Source organism: Camelina sativa, chromosome 18 (assembly GCF_000633955.1).
Source record: "Camelina sativa cultivar DH55 chromosome 18, Cs, whole genome shotgun sequence".
NCBI lineage: Eukaryota > Viridiplantae > Streptophyta > Magnoliopsida > Brassicales > Brassicaceae > Camelina > Camelina sativa.
The window spans coordinates 12,919,980-12,937,689 of NC_025702.1; the positions used below are offsets into that span (position 1 = coordinate 12,919,980).

Below are 17,710 nucleotides of genomic sequence, written 5' to 3' on the forward strand. Positions count from 1 at the left end.
TTTTTTTCTCGTTAGGGATTACTACCATTCACGCCAAGTGTCTCGAATATGTTATTCTTTTTTTTCTTTCAAAAATTTAAAAATCGAGCATATCATAGGATTACCAAATAAGCAAATATATATTTGACTTTGATTGAGATTGTTTACCAAATTATATTGATATCTACCTCAATTACGGCAACTTTTTAGTCTTTGCCAACTAATTACTTACTGCAATTAACATGGTCAATTAAATTAAATATAATATGTTGATTATTGACCATTAAAATAAACATAAAATTAATCGGTTTAGATACTCACATAAAAATCGTATCTAAACTGATTTTAACAAAATATTTGATGTTATTGTATACGTATATTATCTACATTCCACCCTATAATTATCCGGAAATTTCCTAAATATTAATATATTTATAATATTAGAAACTAAAAATATGTTCACACTTAATAAAGGAGTTATTATTAGGCCATGTCCATGAAAACAACAAATTCTGATCGATATTATAAAAAAAAAAAAAAAGAAGAAAAAAAAAATTGACAAAAAAAAATGTTTAGAAGAATTAATAAACATGTCAATTACGGCCCATATAGAAAACAATTTCAACCCAATGCCATATTAAAATATTGTATTATGTTGGGCTTTTGTGTTAATAATAATTGAAAACATTCATTATATATATACAGAAGAAATTAACCTACAGACTCCAGGATTCAAAGAACTCCATAGAGTTCGGGTAAGTGAATTTAAAATTCTAGCAAGTGATTCTATTCCCCTCGCGGCGTATACACCATCTAAAGTTTCGGCAACTGATTTCGTTCCGCCGGCTAAAAATACGGTAAGTTGTTCTTATTTTTACTTTTCTTGTTGTAAAATCATCTTCAAAATTAAGGCCTTGAAAACCCTAATCCTAGCCCTAACTTGCTTTTACGTGGTTCTTCGTCTCTCTCTCACGAATCACTGTAATTACTTCTGCATATGTCACGAATCACGAAGAGTCTTCTTCGTCTTCTTTCCAATGTTGATGTTAATATTATTGATGTTGAAAATAAACTATTTTCACTGGAACATAAGAATCGATAGTATTGTTGCTTGCAAGCTATCTTAAACTTTACGTTTTTAGTGTTGTTTTGCAGAAATATATAGTTTCTACGTACAGGAGACAACACATGGATTGTAGAGGGAAATCTAAACAAGCTCGTGTCAGCGGGTTATGTCGTGGTAGATTGAAGGAAGATAGAATAAACCAATTACCTGATCATTTGATCAGTCACATACTTTCTTATCTCCCCGTAAAGGACATTGTTACGACAAGCGTTTTATCTACCAGATGGAGAAGCCTCTGGCTTTCGGTTCCTTGTTTGGATCTGAATCCCCGGCCGGATTCCCCTTGTGAGTTTTGATGACTTGTTTTCCAATTCACATCGGGTTTCAAAGGTCGAGAACATGATCATATATCAAGACACTTTCAAGGTATGTTTATTATGCATGCAATTTTTTCTTTGATGTAAGTCTCTTCCTTAGACACAATACTTTATGATGTCTGGTTTTGTTTCAGGTCATTCGTCACTATGCCAACGTAGAATTTGTTTACATGACTCATCTATGTCTTACACTCTGCGTATCCGATTTAATATGGTTGCCAACTTTTCTTGAGCACTGCCCGAATCTGAAATCCCTCGTATTGGTGATGGTATTTTATAAACCCTATTACTTTTTTCTTTTTCTTTCATATCTCTAAGAAGATTTCGCATATTTGTTTTTTTTCATTGTGTGTTTAATTTTTTCCTGTCTAATTTATTTCCCCACAGGTATTGGATAATCATCTTAAGATGTGGATGATGAATCAGATCTGTTTTTCATCAGATGTGCCTCGATGTTTATTGTCGTCGCTCGAGTTTGTTGATATCAAAATGCCATACAGTGGATGTCCTGCGGAAATAATGAAGCTAGCCACTTACTTTATAAAGTGCTCAGCAATTCTCAAGAAGCTGACTCTACGTACGTTTGGGTGGTGGTGCAGATTTTAAAGTAGTGGACATCCTCAAGAAAATCCTTTTCATACCACGACGCTCCGTTAATTGTTCAATCGTTGTACTGTGATTATTGTTCAATACAAAACAGCCAAACAGGACACGTGAAGCTAATAGTCTTTTGACACCGGTTTAGTCAGTAGATATCTTTCCACACACGTAAAGCAGTTTTTTTCTTTTGTGTGATAGAGATTGATGAAACTGTTTCTTAAGATATTTTTTTGTTAGGAATCATGATAGTTACATGTCATTCCCCTGTCTCTGCCTCAGTTTTTGTTGCATGTCCTGTTTCAGAGAGCTAGCTTTATTAGAAGTTTACAATCTAAGAAATCTTGCTAAAGCTTCTTAAGAGCATGTAAATTAATAAATAAAACTACCGACGTAGAAACTATAGTCTTAATATATGTGTCAAAATGTTTACGAAAAAAAAGACTAACATGTAAATTAATAAAACCATGGAAATGTTATCGTGGCCATTTCATACACAAGTTAGACATCGGTCATGACCATGAACTAGAGTCTTGAGCAGAAGTGCAGTGAGAGTTCAAGCAAGTGATCACTACCAGTTTCCACCAACTGATTTTTCCTTTGATTGGTATAATATTTAGAGGTTTTATGATTTTATTTTATTTTTTGTGTGTGTAGACAAAACGGGAATATGAGAGTAGTTTCATAGTTTCTTTTTTGCTTTTTTAATATGTCAGTCGAATTGACCTATTAGCTTTGCGGGCATCAAAATTTGAAACCAGGACTAATTGTCTGCACAAAAGTGGGTATTTCCGGTTTGGTCCAATCGGACTTCTGGTTGTTTCTTGGTTCAAAGATAAAACAGCAAGGCGTTTCTAGTAAGAGATAAAAAACGTAAGGCGTTTGTGTCAAAGTTACTCGATTTATACTTTTCCTTTAATTTCTAGGTTGAAAACCCTAAACCTAACAAGCCCTGCGCATGTAATGTTAGTTCTTCTCTCTTGGTTACTCATGTATCTCGTAAATAACATTCGAAATTAATTAGTTGGTTGTTTCTGTAACTTTCAATTTTAATAATTTGTGAAATTATTAGGGATGATGCAGATTATATAATAGAGTTGTGTGAAGAAAAACAAAATGGTGGGTAGAAAGAAGAGAACCACAATATGTGACAAAGAGTTACAGAAGGAAGATTTGATAAGCAACTTACACGAACCTTTGATATCTGAAATACTTCTTCGTCTTTCTACTAAGGATGCTGTAAGAACAAGCCTTTTGTCCAAAAGATGGAGATATCTTTGGCAAACGGTTCCTGGACTGGACTTAGCCCTCTACGACTTCTTAAATATCAACTTCTCAAATATCGATGCCTTTTTTAAATTTGTTGAGAGGTTTTTTGATTCCCACAGGGAGTCATGGATACGCAAGCTTCGGTTATATTTGGGTTATCGTCATCATATATGTGGTCTCAAGTCATGGATTGATGCTGTGACTAGGCCTAAGATTCAGCATCTTGATGTTAATTATTACTCAAGTGATGAGATACCAGTGAGCATATATACCTGTGAGACACTAGTACACTTACGACTCGAATGGGTTAGCTTGCCTAATACCGAGTTTGTGTCATTACCTTGTCTGAAGATCATGCATTTAAAACGTATTAGATTTACTAGTGATACCACACTTGAGAAACTTATCTCAGGCTCTCCAGTTCTGGAAGATTTAAAACTCTTTGGATGTTCGAATCATAATGCAATACAACTTCGCTCTCATACGCTAAAGAAAATCGACATGGATATGGATCACTCTAGTGGATTTGTTATCGATGCACCTCTACTCCAGTGTCTGAAGACTAAGATAGCCTCAACAAAAGACTTTCAGATCATCAGTTCTGGTTTCCCTGCCAAACTAGATATTGATTTGCAATGGAGGCGCCGCCGACCCTTAGAGAGACCTCCTAAAAAAGTGATTCGGGATATCCTCGCCGATATTAGGAGGGTCAGCGATCTAGTTATTACTAGTGATATTTTGAAGGTTTACATATCTTAACGTTTGAGCATAGCTTCTCACCATAACTTTGTTTTTCCAGGAATTCTTTCTATACTCAAAATCGAGAACAGTGCGTCAGTTTCGTAACCTATCCCGCTTGCATGCTAGATTTGCTATATGTGATATTGAAATGCTGCCAGCCCTTCTTGAGAGCTGCACAAAACTAGAATCTCTCATAATGGTAATATAATTAATAGCTTTAAATTCTCATGTATCTCTCTACTCAGGTTTCTTACTTTTATTTATTTGTTTGTTCTCTTCTCCACATTTGATTTTAGGAGGCTATGCGGCAAAAGAAAATAATGATTTTAGGTGGTTGCTGCTCATGTAATAATCACCAATTACCAGTTCTATTTCGAATCTGATGGATACTTGCATTATTTAATCAAGCAGGAACCTGTTTGAAGTACAGAGAAGCAAAGCCAGAAGTTTTATAATAAAGAAGATAGATTCCAATTTCAAGTTAGATATTAACGATCATACATCAAGTTGCTTTCAAGGTTTCTATGTCAATGCAGTTTTCAATAACGAGAGTTATGTCGCTGAAATGAACTAGTAAGGTAAACTTGGGTAATTCTCAAGAAACTTGGGCAATCATCTTTTTTTTTTTTCGGTCTAGTGTAACAAACATCATTTTTTTTGTCCCCAAGCTATTGAAGATGTTTCAGAGTCTTGCAGATGTTATACTTATGAAAAGACATGTATTTTTGAACTGTTATCATTGTAAACAAATTACTGTATGGTCTTCATTTTATTGTTTCGACGAACAAATTATGGTCTTAATATGTGTCAAAATGTTTACGAATAAAGACTAACATATGTATGTATCTTAATAAAACCATGGAATTTTGCGTTTTCTATAATTTTACATTGATCTTTATATATGTTCAGGTGTTAGAAAACTCTTAGCAATGTCGAATCGAGTTACTAGCTCTTGCCATACAAAATGTAGGTTTAGTTAGACCTCTTGATTTGATTTGGTTTGGTAAAATTGGAACCTCATTTTGTCCAAGCAAATTTTAGTTGTGTCTCAAGTCATTGTCATCTGATTAGTAAAAATTAGAGAGAACATGTGAAGTTTGTCATCTGATTTATAAGTTTTGGATGTACAATTTTTTGTATTTTTGTAAGAATTAAATCGAGTTGTTTGTTATGCAAGAAATCGAGTTTGTTACTCTGAAGACCTGGCATAGTCAGGTTTTACCTTTATCTGCAACTTTGTTTTGCACCTTTGTACTCTAATACTCTGTTCCTTGGTTTATTTATAAGATGAAGAAAAATGGAAATAAATTAAAGTCCAACCTACATCATTGAACCAATATAATAAAACTCTAGAATCTAACAATGTTAAATAGTAAATAGAAAAAGCATATAAATTATTATCACTTGATATATTAATTTATCATTGGACACTTTTTTATCATCTTAGCTACACAATTAAAAGACACATTCACATAAAATCACACCACTTTTAAAGCTCATTATTGAGTTACTTAATTAGACTACCTAAACTTTGAGAATTTTTTTTAATAGAAAAATTGATTTTTTTGCTAAAAGAAAGTATTAGAAGATGAGTATAAAATTGGATATAATAAAATTCCAACCTATATCATTGAACCAATATAATAAAACTCTAGAATCTAACAATGTTAAATAGTAAATAGAAAAAGTATATAAATTATTACCACTTGATATATTAATTTATCATTGGAAACTTTTTTATCATCTTAGCTACACAATTAAAAGACACACTGACATAAAATCACACCACTTTTAAAGCTCATTATTGAGTTACTTAGGGGGGTGTATTGAACTGAGGATTTTAAGAGATTTTGGGATATTCTTAAATCCCATGTTATTTAATTGATGATTTTTTAAAATCATCTGAAATCTTATGTTATTCAATGCGAAATTTATTAAAATCATTTACAATCTCTTGTTATTCAATAAATAATTTATAAATCTCACTTCAAATATACTGTTATTCAAAAAATCACAAATTTTTTTAAAAAATTTATTGAATGTGATTTTAGGAGACTTTTGTAACTTTTTTAGTTCAAAAATATGTCTTACAAAATCACACCTCTAAAGGTGAAATTTCAAACTATTCTTCGATCTTCCAAAAAAAAAAAAAAAATTGGATACTGGCAATCTGTTTTTTACGAACTCTCTCTCTCTTTCTCTCTTTCGCTCTTCTCTCTTCTCTCTTTCTCTCTTTCTCTCTTTCTGAATAGATAGATCTATCTTTCTCTCTTTCTCTCTTTCGCTCTTCTCTCTTCTCTCGTCTCGCTTCTCTCTTTACTCTGGAAAAATCAAAATTTATTGATGTATGGAATCCTTAAACGAGTTTATCTTCTACAAGAATCAATGGATGGTATCTGGAACTTCATCATAGACAAAGGTAAACTGTCTGCTTCAAATCGTTTTGCTAAAAAAAAATTGAGACATTCTTTGACAATTGTTTAGCATTAGTGGGCTGCTCTTTTTTGGATCAAGAAAGAAGGCTAATATATGGGCTTTTCCCCTTCCTTTCTTGTTAGCTAGGGTTAGTTTATTGGTGTATATAAATATATTCACGATCGACAGCTTTCTTCTCTCCTACTATCATACTTGAGGTTTATTTTCTTCTCTGGCAAGGTGAGTATTTGCTATTACTTTTTACTTTTCTTTTTAATTCCACGTTTTGTATCATGTTGTTCACTTTGGGAGTAAAGAAAATAAAGAATACAAAACATGTATGTGTGTATGTTATCCCATAGATATATATCCCAACGAAAGAAATTTCTTAAGTTGGAAACGAATTGATGGCCAGCCAGTTTATAAATAATACTTGTTTGAGATCTGTGGGATACATCATAACTCATGAATTGTTTGGGTTTTTTTTTTGTATGGTATGGCTAGTTAACGTACACACTACAATGGGAGATTCACAGGCTGTGAAAGCTAAAGGTCAATATAACCAGTGGTTAGAACATGAAAGCAAGATGTTAGTCCAGCTCCTAGTGGATGCAATCAATCAGGGTTTTTGTGATGGTAATGGAAAGTTCAGCAAATTAACCATGGAGACAAGAGTGTTACCAACACTAAACCAAAATCTTGGCATTAACAAAAGCTACAAGGAGTATACAAATAGGTTAAAGATCTAGAAGAATAAGTACCAAGGCTTGTCAGATCATTTTCGTTTTAGTTGTGGTTTTGGGTGGGACCTTGAAACGAAGAAATTCACTGCTCGAGATGAAGTATGGGCTAACTATTTGAAGGTAAGCAAAATTATAACATAGAATTTGTGAACATAGTAGTGTTGCTCATATGTATCAAAATTACTAAAATGTTTTTATTTTCAAATAGGCTCATCCAGGTAAAACAAATCTGCGTGATGACTCATTTGAAGATTTTGGAGATTTACGAATGATTTTTGAATCAAATACTGCTACTGGAAGGAATGTTGTGGGATTAAGCGATGCCATTGATACAAATACATATCACGTTGGAGAGAATGAAGTGACAGATAATTCATGTCGTGACCAAATAATGGAAGATGAGGAAATAACGTACGAAGAAACATCTGTTCAAGAAGTTTTCTTTGCATTAGAGACAAGAAGGGGGGGGGGGGCAAGCTTCCTCTAAGAAAGAAGGCTAGAACTGATGCAAACTCGAACAAGGTTGTTGATGAAATGAATACAGTGCAAAATTTTGGTCAGCAGATTTTTGGCATGATACAAAAAAGATGGGAAAAGGAAAATGAAGAAAAAGAAGCTGAGGACAAAGCTAATAACGTGTGGGATGCTATCAAAGAAATTCCTGATTTGGATGATGGTTTGTGTTATGAAGCCATGACATTGATTCACAGCTTAGGTATGAAATATGAATTCGTCCATATGTCTATAGCAGATCGCAAGGGATGGATTCTTCGAAACCTTCGTAAACCATGAGACTGAAGTTGGATGCATCAACAAAAATTGAAGACGGTTTTTTTTTTTTTTATTTAATAGTTTTTCGTTTTCAAATTAGCAATACCTTATGAGCTTTCTTTTTTATTTTATTTTTGAATTAAGACATGTCTTCTTTTAAAAAATAATCAACTCTTTTATTGCTTTTTATTCTTGGATGAAAGTTGAACAAGAGATATTTCGCAAAAAAATATGCAAAACAATCATATTCGTACTTCCTAGGGCCACATTAAAGGCCACATTAGGGTTGAATATATATGTATATGATTTCTTGCCCTCCTTCATTTGTTCTTCATCTCCACATTAGCAGCCGCATCTCTTTCTCTCGTAAGTTCTTCTAAATGAGAGAATTGTTATATTATTATATGAGTTTGTATCCAGAGAATGAATTCAATTTCTCATAGCCTAAGAATTAAGAAAGTGTTCGTTTGTTCTTCATCTCCTAATTTCTCATATGAGTTAGTTCTGCTACTTTCTCATAGCCTACTTTCTCATATGAGTTAGTTCTGCTAATGTTTGTTCTATAGTCATGTGGAGATAGATTCGAAAGTGTTCGTTTAAATAATTCTTAGGCTATGACATGTTTGTTCTATAGTCGATACATTAGGGTGAATATATATATATATATGATTTCTTGTCCTACATCATTTGTTCTCCATATCCTCAGTAGCCGCCCATGTTGCTTCCTCGTACGTTCTTCTTTTTAAATAATTGTTATGTTATTATATTATTTTGTGTCTTTATATAATACGTTCTTCCTCGTACGAAGAACGTACGTTCCTCGTTTGTTTTCTAGTCGATGATATGTACTTTCTCCATATGATGATGGTTTTATAGCTATGTTTTTGTGTAGAATTTGGATAATGGATCGCATTGTTCATGAAAGCGAAGAGATACAAGCAAGAAGAAAAAGAAGACGAATGAGAAATTTCAAGTCAGATATTGATATTATGATGGTTTTGTCAATCATTGCGAAGATTCAATATTCTGTTCTGCATATACCACGCCAGATAAGAAAGCCAGCTACAAGACTTGGACATGAATACATACAAAAACAATTGGTTCATGAGAAACATGACACATTTTGACGTTTGTACCGTATGGACCAGAAGCATTTCTGAATCTATGCTCTATTTTCAGATTGGAGATGGGTTTAAAAGACACAAGATATGTTTCAGTTGAAGAAATGCTTGCCACATTTTTGTTCATTGTTGGTCAAAATTCAAGATATGTTTCAGCTGAAACTAGATTTCAGAGATCAAAATTTTCAATAAGTAAGAGCTTTAACACAATTCTGAAGGTGTTAAAAGCACTTGCTCCAAAGTATATGGCTAAACCTGGGCTTGCAGTGCCTACAAAAATAAAGGATAACACACGATTTTATCCTTATTTTAAGGTATGAGATTGTTTTCTTCTGCTTGTTTTCTAGTATTTCAAAAAGCTATATGGCTAGCTAATCTTTTGTTTCTATTTTCCTTAGGATTGTGTAGGGGCTATTGATGGAACTCATATCCCCGCAATGATAACTGGACAAGACTCGTCTAGCTACCGTAATCGAAAAGGACAATTATCGCAAAATGTGTTAGCTGCATGTAATTTTGATTTAGAATTTACATATGTTCTTAGCGGATGGGAAGGTTCAGCTCACGACGCAAAGGTACTAAACGATGCTTTAACTAGGAACACCAACAAATTAATAGTTCCAGAAGGTATGTCATTATATTATGATAAAACTAATATTCTTTGTTGTTAATTTTCAAGTTATCTCACTTATATTTGTATAACTTTAAAATTGTAGGAAAATATTATTTAGTTGATTGTGGATTCGCCAATCGTCGTCAATTTTTAGCTCCATTCCGAAGTACTCGCTATCATCTCCAAGACTTTAGGGGACAAGGAAAAGATCCTGTAACTGCAAATGAGTTGTTTAACCATCGTCACTCTAGCTTACGAAACGTAGTAGAGAGGATTTTCGGCATCTTCAAGTCAAGATTTCTCATCTTCAAATATGCACCACCATTTCCATATAAGACACAAGTAGAGTTAGTACTTGCTTGTGTTGTTTTACATAATTATCTTCGTGAAGAATGTCGTTCAGACTTGTTTGAAGATGTTAGAAATGCAGAAGGAACTGATGCTGATGAAATAGTTGATGATGGGAATAATGAAGAAGAACAGCTTCATGGTACTCAAAACCAACAAAGAGTGGTTGCTAATAACTGGAGAGCAACTATAGCAGAAAACATGTGGACATAGATGCTATGAATATGGGATCATGATGCAATATTATTGTGCTTTATATTAGATTGTTTTCATTCTTACTGTTGGTTTATTATTTTTTTATCTAATACTTTTTATTGAGAAATGCTTTGTCTCCTTTTAACTCAATGTCTATTTTCTTCTTAAATTAACCAAAGGGTGATGAAATGAAATGTTATTATTCTCTTAAGCTGTTTTTTTTCTTTCCTTTTCATATATTCTAAAATCACCTAAAATTTATAATCAAATCTCACCAAACCCAAAACCCAAATTTCAAAAAATCTGTCAAAATATCAAAATCCCCAAAAATACTCAAATCTCCCAAAATTCTAAAATATTAAAATCCCAGCAAATCTTTTAAAATCCACAGTTCAATACACCTCCTGAGACTCCAGTTAACACAGAAGTGTTCAAATCAAGAAAAGGAAAAGAGAAGACCCGAGGCAAAACAGAGTCTGTTCGCTGCAACTTGACGAAGCTTCCTCTGCTGCAATCGACACAATCACGTGCACAGATCCCAACTGCACAACCGTTCTGCCTTGCTAAATGATTTAATGATGAATAGATTTGTAGCGTGTCAATTGCTAAGAGGGTTTGATTCCTCTATATATATTTGGAAGGCTGTAATTAAGTAAGTTAAGAAATGAGTTTTCGTTTTGCTGTTTTGGTTTATAGATTGGACGAATGTAAGAGGCAAATAATTTGAAGTGTAAATGTCTAAATGATGGTAGGCGTTGAGTTTTGCTGGTTTCAATGGCCGACTCTAAGCATGTAAATTTAACAATTGTTGATTTTGGGCATGGATACTATTTCAAAGGGCAGAAGTAAAATTGAATGTATATCTTAAACTTCTGAGCATTAGCCATTAATACACCGAAAAATGAAAGCAAGATAGAAGATTGTTTTGCCTCACTCTATATGCCTTTCACTTTTGAAAGCTTGACTTGTAAAATCAGACCTTACGTTGTTGCTTCCCCATATAATCAGAGCTCTGCCTACCTCTTTGAACTGTGTTGTCATTCTTCTTTAACCCCTGAGACTGAGCCATAGGAGTCATAGCCACATACATGGAGTTTGAGGATGACGACGCTGCAGCTGCTGCTGCCACTTTGGCTGCTGCTGCTGATGCTGCTACAATTTTCTGTGCACCTTCTCTAACTTGAATGTAGTCATCCTCTATCACAAATAACTGCAGCCAAAACCAGTTTAGCATTTTGAAGTTTTAAGAAGAACACATTAGTTGTTTAGTAATTGGGATGAAGCACACAGACCTCAAGATGGCTAGCAACAAAATCATCCAGCTTCCCGTACTTTTTCCTGTAATCATGCCAGTGCAGAGGGGCTAGCATTTTGCCCAAACGGTTTGGAAGCTGTTTATCACATATGAAACAGACATTACACGAAAGCACTTTCTCAAATTAAATTGTTCAGACTCATTGTGGTTACAATTAGTTAGCTCACCGTTGAACTAATTCGGATTCTTCCACCAGCTGGTATAGTTCGGAGGATGCATGTCAAAAGTGACCTTTCATCAAGCAGAGTACTCTCTGAGTTCCTCTCAGGTTTCCCAGATGAGAATAGAGTTTCAGCCACAATGGATGTAGCACCATTGTGTTCATCAGGGGAAACCTGGCCATTAACTTCCTGGGGAGAGAAATTGGAGACACATTCAGAACATTTCCCTGTAGCCAACCTAACTAGGCTCTACAAGCCAAGAAAAATTGCTAGGTAATATGAGCATTGCATACCTCGGGTTTCTGATTATGGGCATGGGAGTCAAGCCTTAGCGCATCACGGAACTGTGAAGAAATGTCTTGAATGTTATTCTCCAAGTGATTAGATCCATTATAATCTCCATTGCCAGATTCCACTGCCTGTTAACAAGTACTTTCTAAGACGGTATCGACATATCGTATTGAACATGTATAGCGTAATAAAAACATCCCCTACCTGTTCATTCACAGTGGACGATGGTGTAGATCCGTATTGTGCTCCTTGGCTAGTTTGAACATCTCCATACCCTTGACCAAAAGACTGTCCGTTGGCAGGCACTTGATATTCACTCTTCAGATCAGAACTTACCAAGCCATGAACACCTTGAGATGGATGCACATGATTCTGCGTAGGCATCTGTGAATTATCTGGTACAGCCTACAAACAAAAGCAGGAAAGACAATGGTCAATAACTGTAAAAAAAAAATGAAACAAAAAAAGCATTCTTCAGCACACACACCTTTTGCAGCAACACTGATTGTGCAAAATGAGGTGAAGGGACCTGAGGCTGAACAAGCTGAGAAATCTCTTGTTGGTGCATGAAAATAGAATGCAGAGGGGTCATCTGACCCGCTTGATGGTACCCATACGTTACAAGATTAGAAGATGACACCCCATCAACACGGTTGTTCTACAAATAATTACAAGAGAAAAGGCAGTTACAGCTATAATAGGATCCATCTCAAGTATTTTAGCAAGGATAATTTCATCGTCAAGAATACAAGCCATCGTACTGAATAGCAAATATGATGTGGAGAATGAAAAATCTAGAATTTTGAAGAATCAGCATTAAATTGAAAACAAGTAATGAAACAAATACTTCCAGATACAAGATCACAGAACATCTATGCCGTCCTTATTGATGCAGTTTTAACATCTAATGTTCAACAATTAATAGGTTGACGAGAGCCAACTGAATAAGAAAATGTACAGATTCATCTCAACACATGCTAACATTGTATTGTGGATACGCAATCATCTTGTGAATCCAACACAAAACGCCAAACAGAGAGAAATCATTCAAGAGAATCAATAGAAACAGACATGTACCTGGGTAGCCTTATCATCAGCTGAAGTAAAAGATGAGATGTTATCTGAGCTTTTTCCATTTGAACGGACACCAATGTTTGCACTTTCTGCGCTGTTTCCATGAGCATCAAATTGGTTCCCGCTGTTTTGAATAGTCTGGGAGGCACCGCTGGAATTAGTTTTGGAACCACCTGCTTCCTTTACATTGGCTAGCTCAAGCTGAAGCTGTTTCACTGTATGCACATGCAACCTCTCCATCTCTGCAAACTGAACTCAACGACAAGGTACAACATACGTTTAGAGTAGAATCATTTCAAGGAAAACCAATTAGGAATTGGAAGATATCCAGGGAACTGACCTGTCTCTGACAACCATGCCAGAGCTGGTTATACTGCTCCGTACGTTCTCGCAATTCAGCCTGCAACGAATGATTTGTAGATGATTGTAAAGCATCTATCTCTTGGGCACGGGCAATCCAACCTTGCGCTTCTCTTAGTTGCTCATCCTTGTACAAGATAGTTTCTTGAGCATTCCTATTCTACAAAGCCATTAAGGATAAGGATTCTGGTGTTAGTGTATTAGAATTTCAAAAACGACAATGATATATAACTGAAAGGTCCATATGTTTGACAAATTTGATTGTGTCATAAAAAGAAGGGAAAACTAACTTGTTCCTGCAATTCACTGAGCTGGCTCTCTTTCTCTTGAATATGCTCCTGAAGTTCAGATATTTTATGTATATTTTGGGACCTCTCAGCTTCAGAATGATCACGCTCTCTCCTGCATATTAAGAAAGGAAAAAAGTAGTGTGTTATATTTTCCAAAACCTCATGCCTAAAACGTCTAATCAAGAAGAAATCGAAAGGCTGGATACTATAATTTTAAAACAAAAGTAGCAGAACCCTATATAAGATAGAAGAGTAACAGATAAATTCAGTATAATAGGAAACATCATACAAACTTAACAAAGTGAAAACGAGTTAAGGAATTAAAAAGCACCTGAATGTGGCAAGTTCTTTATTCTGTTCTCTTAGGATACCCTCTTTGGCCCATGCCTAGTATCAGAACAAAAAGAACTTAGAAACAAGACATTCAGATTTATATCAGAAAAGAATCTAGTAATAATATATAAACCAACAGACCGCTTCATTATCCAGTTTAATCGCATGTAGCTCTCTGTCTTTCTCTTCTAACTTCCTCTCTGCCTCCCGAATAGATCGCTCCTTCTCATGAAGTTGCTCCTAAAAATTCAACAACATTCCTTTAACTTCCTTGCAACACAATGCTCAATGAAATAAAAAACCATGCTAATATATCAGGGGACTGGACTAAAACCTAACCTGCATTCTAGCAGCAGCATTAGCATACTCTGTGAATTGAGATTCATAGTTGCTCTGGATTTCCATGATCTCATGTCTCGCAAACATCTGAGCTCGAAGCTCAATCTCCAACTGCTGAAGTTCTCCTTTCTTCCTAGAAACATTGAGAATCTGTTGCTGCAACATCTCACTATCTGAAAAACCATCCTGCTCTCTTCCATTCTGCTCAACAAGAAACCCCCATAAAAATCTCGTTTCCACTCTCCAATAAGTACAACAAAAAACTAAGTAACATCACAAAGCCAGAAATAATTAACCTCATAAATCGTTCTCTCATCAGTTCGGTTCAGCTTCAACTGTTCCAAATCCTGCAACAAAATTTGACAAAGACAATCAAAATATGAACTAGGAAACAAATCAAAAGCAAATCACTTTACCAAAGAATCAATACAGTGAAATCAACAGATAAAACAGTATATGAAATTTAAAAAAAAAAATCAAAACTTTCAGATTCAGTCTATTCAGTCCTCTAAACATAAACATAACCCAGAAGCTAAAACCTTACCACATAATCTGAACCGTCTCCAACGTTTTGTGAATCCGAACCGGCACGCCATTCTTTTCTCGACGGAGTCGTCGGCGACGGATTCTGAAGGGAACCGCCACGAGTTGCAGCTACGCTCGAAGCGGTATCCATTACTAAGAAACTCACCGAAGAGACTCCAATTCCACTACTAATGATCGCACTGGAAGGAAGAAAAAAAAACTAGGGTTTATCAGAAATGTGACTCAAGAAAAAAAAAACCCAAAAATTTTAAAACCCAAAGATGGGTGAATAAAACCCACGATTGACGAAGAGAAGAGCTGAAGAAAGGTTAAAGAAACGAAAATGGTGGAAATGTTTGACGAAGAAGAGACGAACAAAAGTGAGAGAGAGAGGGAGAGACGAGACGACTCGGAAAGTTCTGAAATTTACAGAATCAATCATTTGGCAAATTCTTACTCGTGAGAGTGAAGATGACGTCTCAGGTCCTTTTGGGCCTATTAGGCCGTGTTATCTTTGGCCCATTAAGAGCCGAACGAGTAAAACTTACCAGCCATGACCATGAACCTGCTACGCATGTCCCTCGTACCATCGACATTGATGTCTTTCGAGAGACTTGAGACTTGAGAGTACCGGGTGAGGGTTCCAATAGTCTTACACAAATGAGTTTATACAACAAAAATGAAAAGAGCAAACTCATATGACTGTCCATGATTTAAACATTAATTGATATTAGCATTGGAGCCGCATTGTCCCGGTCGGGGTCTAAAAAAACATTGATGCAAAAGTGCTTGAACAATTTGTGCAAGTATCCATGAAATTCGGAATAAAATTGGTAATTTGTGAGATTGCATGCATGAATCAATAGCAACTACCAAGAAACATAAGAGTAATTAATGTTTAACGACCAAAAAAAAAAAAGAAGCAATGTTTTTTTAAAATCTAATTTAACATTAGATTCAAAAAAAATAAACGTTTTACACAACTTTATATATTTCAAAACATTCCAAATCAAAATATTTTTATATTAATAGAATCTTGTTTCAAACCAAACTTGGATGCTAGAACCGCCACCATCTCTTAATTGTGCTTAAACGATGAAGAAGAAGCAATGTTTTAGTTACTAGTTAAACAACAAGTAGTTGACAAGCGCTAGATGATCTTGGCATTGCAAGGAGTTCTTTGAAGATGGCATCCGTGGCTTTTACCCTTTTCCTCCTTAGATAACCAGAAAATGTCACACTCATTTTCTCGAGGATTGTTGAATTCTTCAGGAAGTATCTTACTAGCTCCATTTCTCCTTCATACCCTACGATTGGACTTTTCAATTCCACAAACTTGAGCGATGATACCACACACGGGATCACTACCGTGTGAAACGTGAACTTTGGTTCATTATTCTTCGTACCACGTATATAAAGGCGGTTGGCAGACAATCTCTGCGGAAATAAAAACAATAACATAAGAAAACAAGTTGAGTAGAAATGCATAAAAGCTTTCACAGACTAATAAGATAGAACTTTTCATCACCAAGATAAGAGATTCTAGTTTTGGGCAGCTCTTAAGAAGATTTGGCAACATCCATAGATCGGAGTCACAAAATGTAGCGGTCAATCTGGACAAGTAAGAAAAATGGAGCAACGGTCCAGGTGCGAAACTTGGAAAGATGTCCTGGTAACAAACCAAAAAAGAATAACGCTGGTTAAAAATTTTATGTTGTGGAAGAATATATTTTATATGTTCAAACGTTGACAAGTTTACCTTCCAAAAATACAAACTTATAACTAGCTCCCTGACCCTTGAAATATCAGTGAGGATATCACGAATCACTTTTCTCTTGGATACGCCATTTGGATCCCCCACATCATGCGCACCACCAAAGTCAATATCTACTTTGGCTGGGAAACCCGAATTGGTGATCGTGATGTTTTTTGTCAAATGGAGGTTTGTCTTTAGACACTGGAGAAGAGGAGCATCAATGACAACATGGACAAACTCGTTTACGTGGATTCTCTTTAGCGTCTTAGAACGCACTTGTAACACCTTTGCGTTTTCAGTCGAACTTCTGATGATGGTCAAATCTTCTAGAACTGGGGAACCTGAGATAAGTTTCTCCAAAATGGCCTCGTTAGGATAGTGATTATACTTTAAATGGAGGATCTTCACACAAGGTAAGGAAACACAGCCGACGTTAACCATGGTGAGTCGATACAGTTGTAAGTGTACCAGTGTATCACAAGTATACAAGCTCAGGGGTATGTCACCGAAGCTATAGTAACAGCTAACAACATTAATTTCAAGATGTTGAATCCTACGCCTAGTCACAAAATCTATCCATGAGGTGAGATAGGACTTATCATCGGGATCATAAGTAGTTAAACGTAGTTTTTGTACGCATGAGTCTTTGTGGAAATCAAAGAACCTGCCAGCAAAACTCACAAACTCGCTAAACAACCGGAACTCACTTCGGGAGTCTAAATCCAATATAGGAACCAATTGCCAAAGATTTCTCCATCTAGTGGATAAAACACTTGTTCTTACAGCATCCTTAGTAGAAAGACGAGTAAGTATTTCAGATATCAAGTGATCAGGTAAGTGGCTTATCCGATCTTCGACTGATCGTGGTTTTTTCTTTCTACTCACCATTTGTTTCTCTTCCCACAACTAATCTGCATTATAAAATTTAAGAAAGTTTTTGTTTTTTAAAAAAGGGAAATTTAGAGAAACACCAAACCAATTTCTAATAGTAAAAAAAAAAAAAAAAAAAAAAAAAAAAAAAAAAAAAAAAA

The 17,710-nt window shown here is 35.1% G+C and overlaps 4 protein-coding genes and 1 pseudogene across 5 annotated transcripts; 3 read left to right on the top strand and 2 right to left on the bottom strand.

Annotated features, from left to right (window-relative positions):
• On the top strand, positions 3,136-4,237 carry LOC109130492 (F-box/FBD/LRR-repeat protein At1g51370-like). The gene is made up of 2 exons (XM_019240078.1): positions 3,136-4,032; positions 4,088-4,237. The coding sequence occupies exons 1-2, from the start codon at positions 3,136-3,138 to the stop codon at positions 4,235-4,237; spliced, it is 1,047 nt and encodes a 348-aa protein (XP_019095623.1).
• LOC109130493 lies at positions 6,966-8,068 on the top strand (annotated as a pseudogene).
• Positions 9,325-10,253, top strand: LOC104763425. Its single transcript, XM_010486798.1, has 3 exons — positions 9,325-9,393; positions 9,478-9,706; positions 10,123-10,253. Exons 1-3 carry the CDS (start codon positions 9,325-9,327, stop codon positions 10,251-10,253), a joined length of 429 nt encoding a protein of 142 aa, XP_010485100.1.
• Positions 11,033-15,355, bottom strand: LOC104761381. Of its 2 annotated transcripts, XM_010484460.1 has the most exons (15): positions 15,224-15,347; positions 14,943-15,123; positions 14,695-14,745; positions 14,399-14,599; positions 14,201-14,299; positions 14,058-14,113; positions 13,727-13,838; positions 13,417-13,596; positions 13,080-13,325; positions 12,490-12,660; positions 12,207-12,407; positions 12,005-12,130; positions 11,718-11,900; positions 11,528-11,626; positions 11,033-11,445 (listed from the first exon to the last, which is right to left on the bottom strand). In XM_010484460.1, exons 2-15 carry the CDS (start codon positions 15,072-15,074, stop codon positions 11,209-11,211), a joined length of 2,094 nt encoding a protein of 697 aa, XP_010482762.1. In that variant the 5' UTR covers positions 15,075-15,123; positions 15,224-15,347; the 3' UTR covers positions 11,033-11,208. The 2 variants fall into 2 exon arrangements, with proteins under 2 accessions (XP_010482762.1, XP_010482761.1); XM_010484459.2 differs by having other exon boundaries at positions 14,943-15,355.
• LOC104763427 (F-box/FBD/LRR-repeat protein At5g53840-like) lies at positions 16,049-17,567 on the bottom strand. Its single transcript, XM_010486799.1, has 3 exons — positions 16,683-17,567; positions 16,452-16,592; positions 16,049-16,360 (listed from the first exon to the last, which is right to left on the bottom strand). Exons 1-3 carry the CDS (start codon positions 17,565-17,567, stop codon positions 16,049-16,051), a joined length of 1,338 nt encoding a protein of 445 aa, XP_010485101.1.

What these genes read in the sequence shown, in the direction of transcription:
- LOC104763425 (XM_010486798.1), top strand. Translation starts at nt 9,325, where the DNA reads ATGGCTAAACCTGGGCTTGCAGTGCCTACAAAAATAAAGGATAACACA. An exon ending in GATTTTATCCTTATTTTAAG is followed by an intron (nt 9,394 to 9,477) that starts GTATGAGATTGT and finishes TATTTTCCTTAG; the next exon opens with GATTGTGTAGGGGCTATTGA. An exon ending in CAAATTAATAGTTCCAGAAG is followed by an intron (nt 9,707 to 10,122) that starts GTATGTCATTAT and finishes TTAGAAATGCAG; the next exon opens with AAGGAACTGATGCTGATGAA.
- LOC104761381 (XM_010484459.2), bottom strand. Translation starts at nt 15,074, where the DNA reads ATGGATACCGCTTCGAGCGTAGCTGCAACTCGTGGCGGTTCCCTTCAG. An exon ending in CTGATGATAAGGCTACCCAG is followed by an intron (nt 12,661 to 13,079) that starts GTACATGTCTGT and finishes AATTATTTGTAG; the next exon opens with AACAACCGTGTTGATGGGGT. An exon ending in TTGTTGCTAGCCATCTTGAG is followed by an intron (nt 11,446 to 11,527) that starts GTCTGTGTGCTT and finishes TTTTGGCTGCAG; the next exon opens with TTATTTGTGATAGAGGATGA.
- LOC109130492 (XM_019240078.1), top strand. Translation starts at nt 3,136, where the DNA reads ATGGTGGGTAGAAAGAAGAGAACCACAATATGTGACAAAGAGTTACAG. An exon ending in TTACTAGTGATATTTTGAAG is followed by an intron (nt 4,033 to 4,087) that starts GTTTACATATCT and finishes TTGTTTTTCCAG; the next exon opens with GAATTCTTTCTATACTCAAA.
- LOC104763427 (XM_010486799.1), bottom strand. Translation starts at nt 17,567, where the DNA reads ATGGTGAGTAGAAAGAAAAAACCACGATCAGTCGAAGATCGGATAAGC. An exon ending in TAAGTTTGTATTTTTGGAAG is followed by an intron (nt 16,593 to 16,682) that starts GTAAACTTGTCA and finishes GTTTGTTACCAG; the next exon opens with GACATCTTTCCAAGTTTCGC. An exon ending in AACTAGAATCTCTTATCTTG is followed by an intron (nt 16,361 to 16,451) that starts GTGATGAAAAGT and finishes TTATTTCCGCAG; the next exon opens with AGATTGTCTGCCAACCGCCT.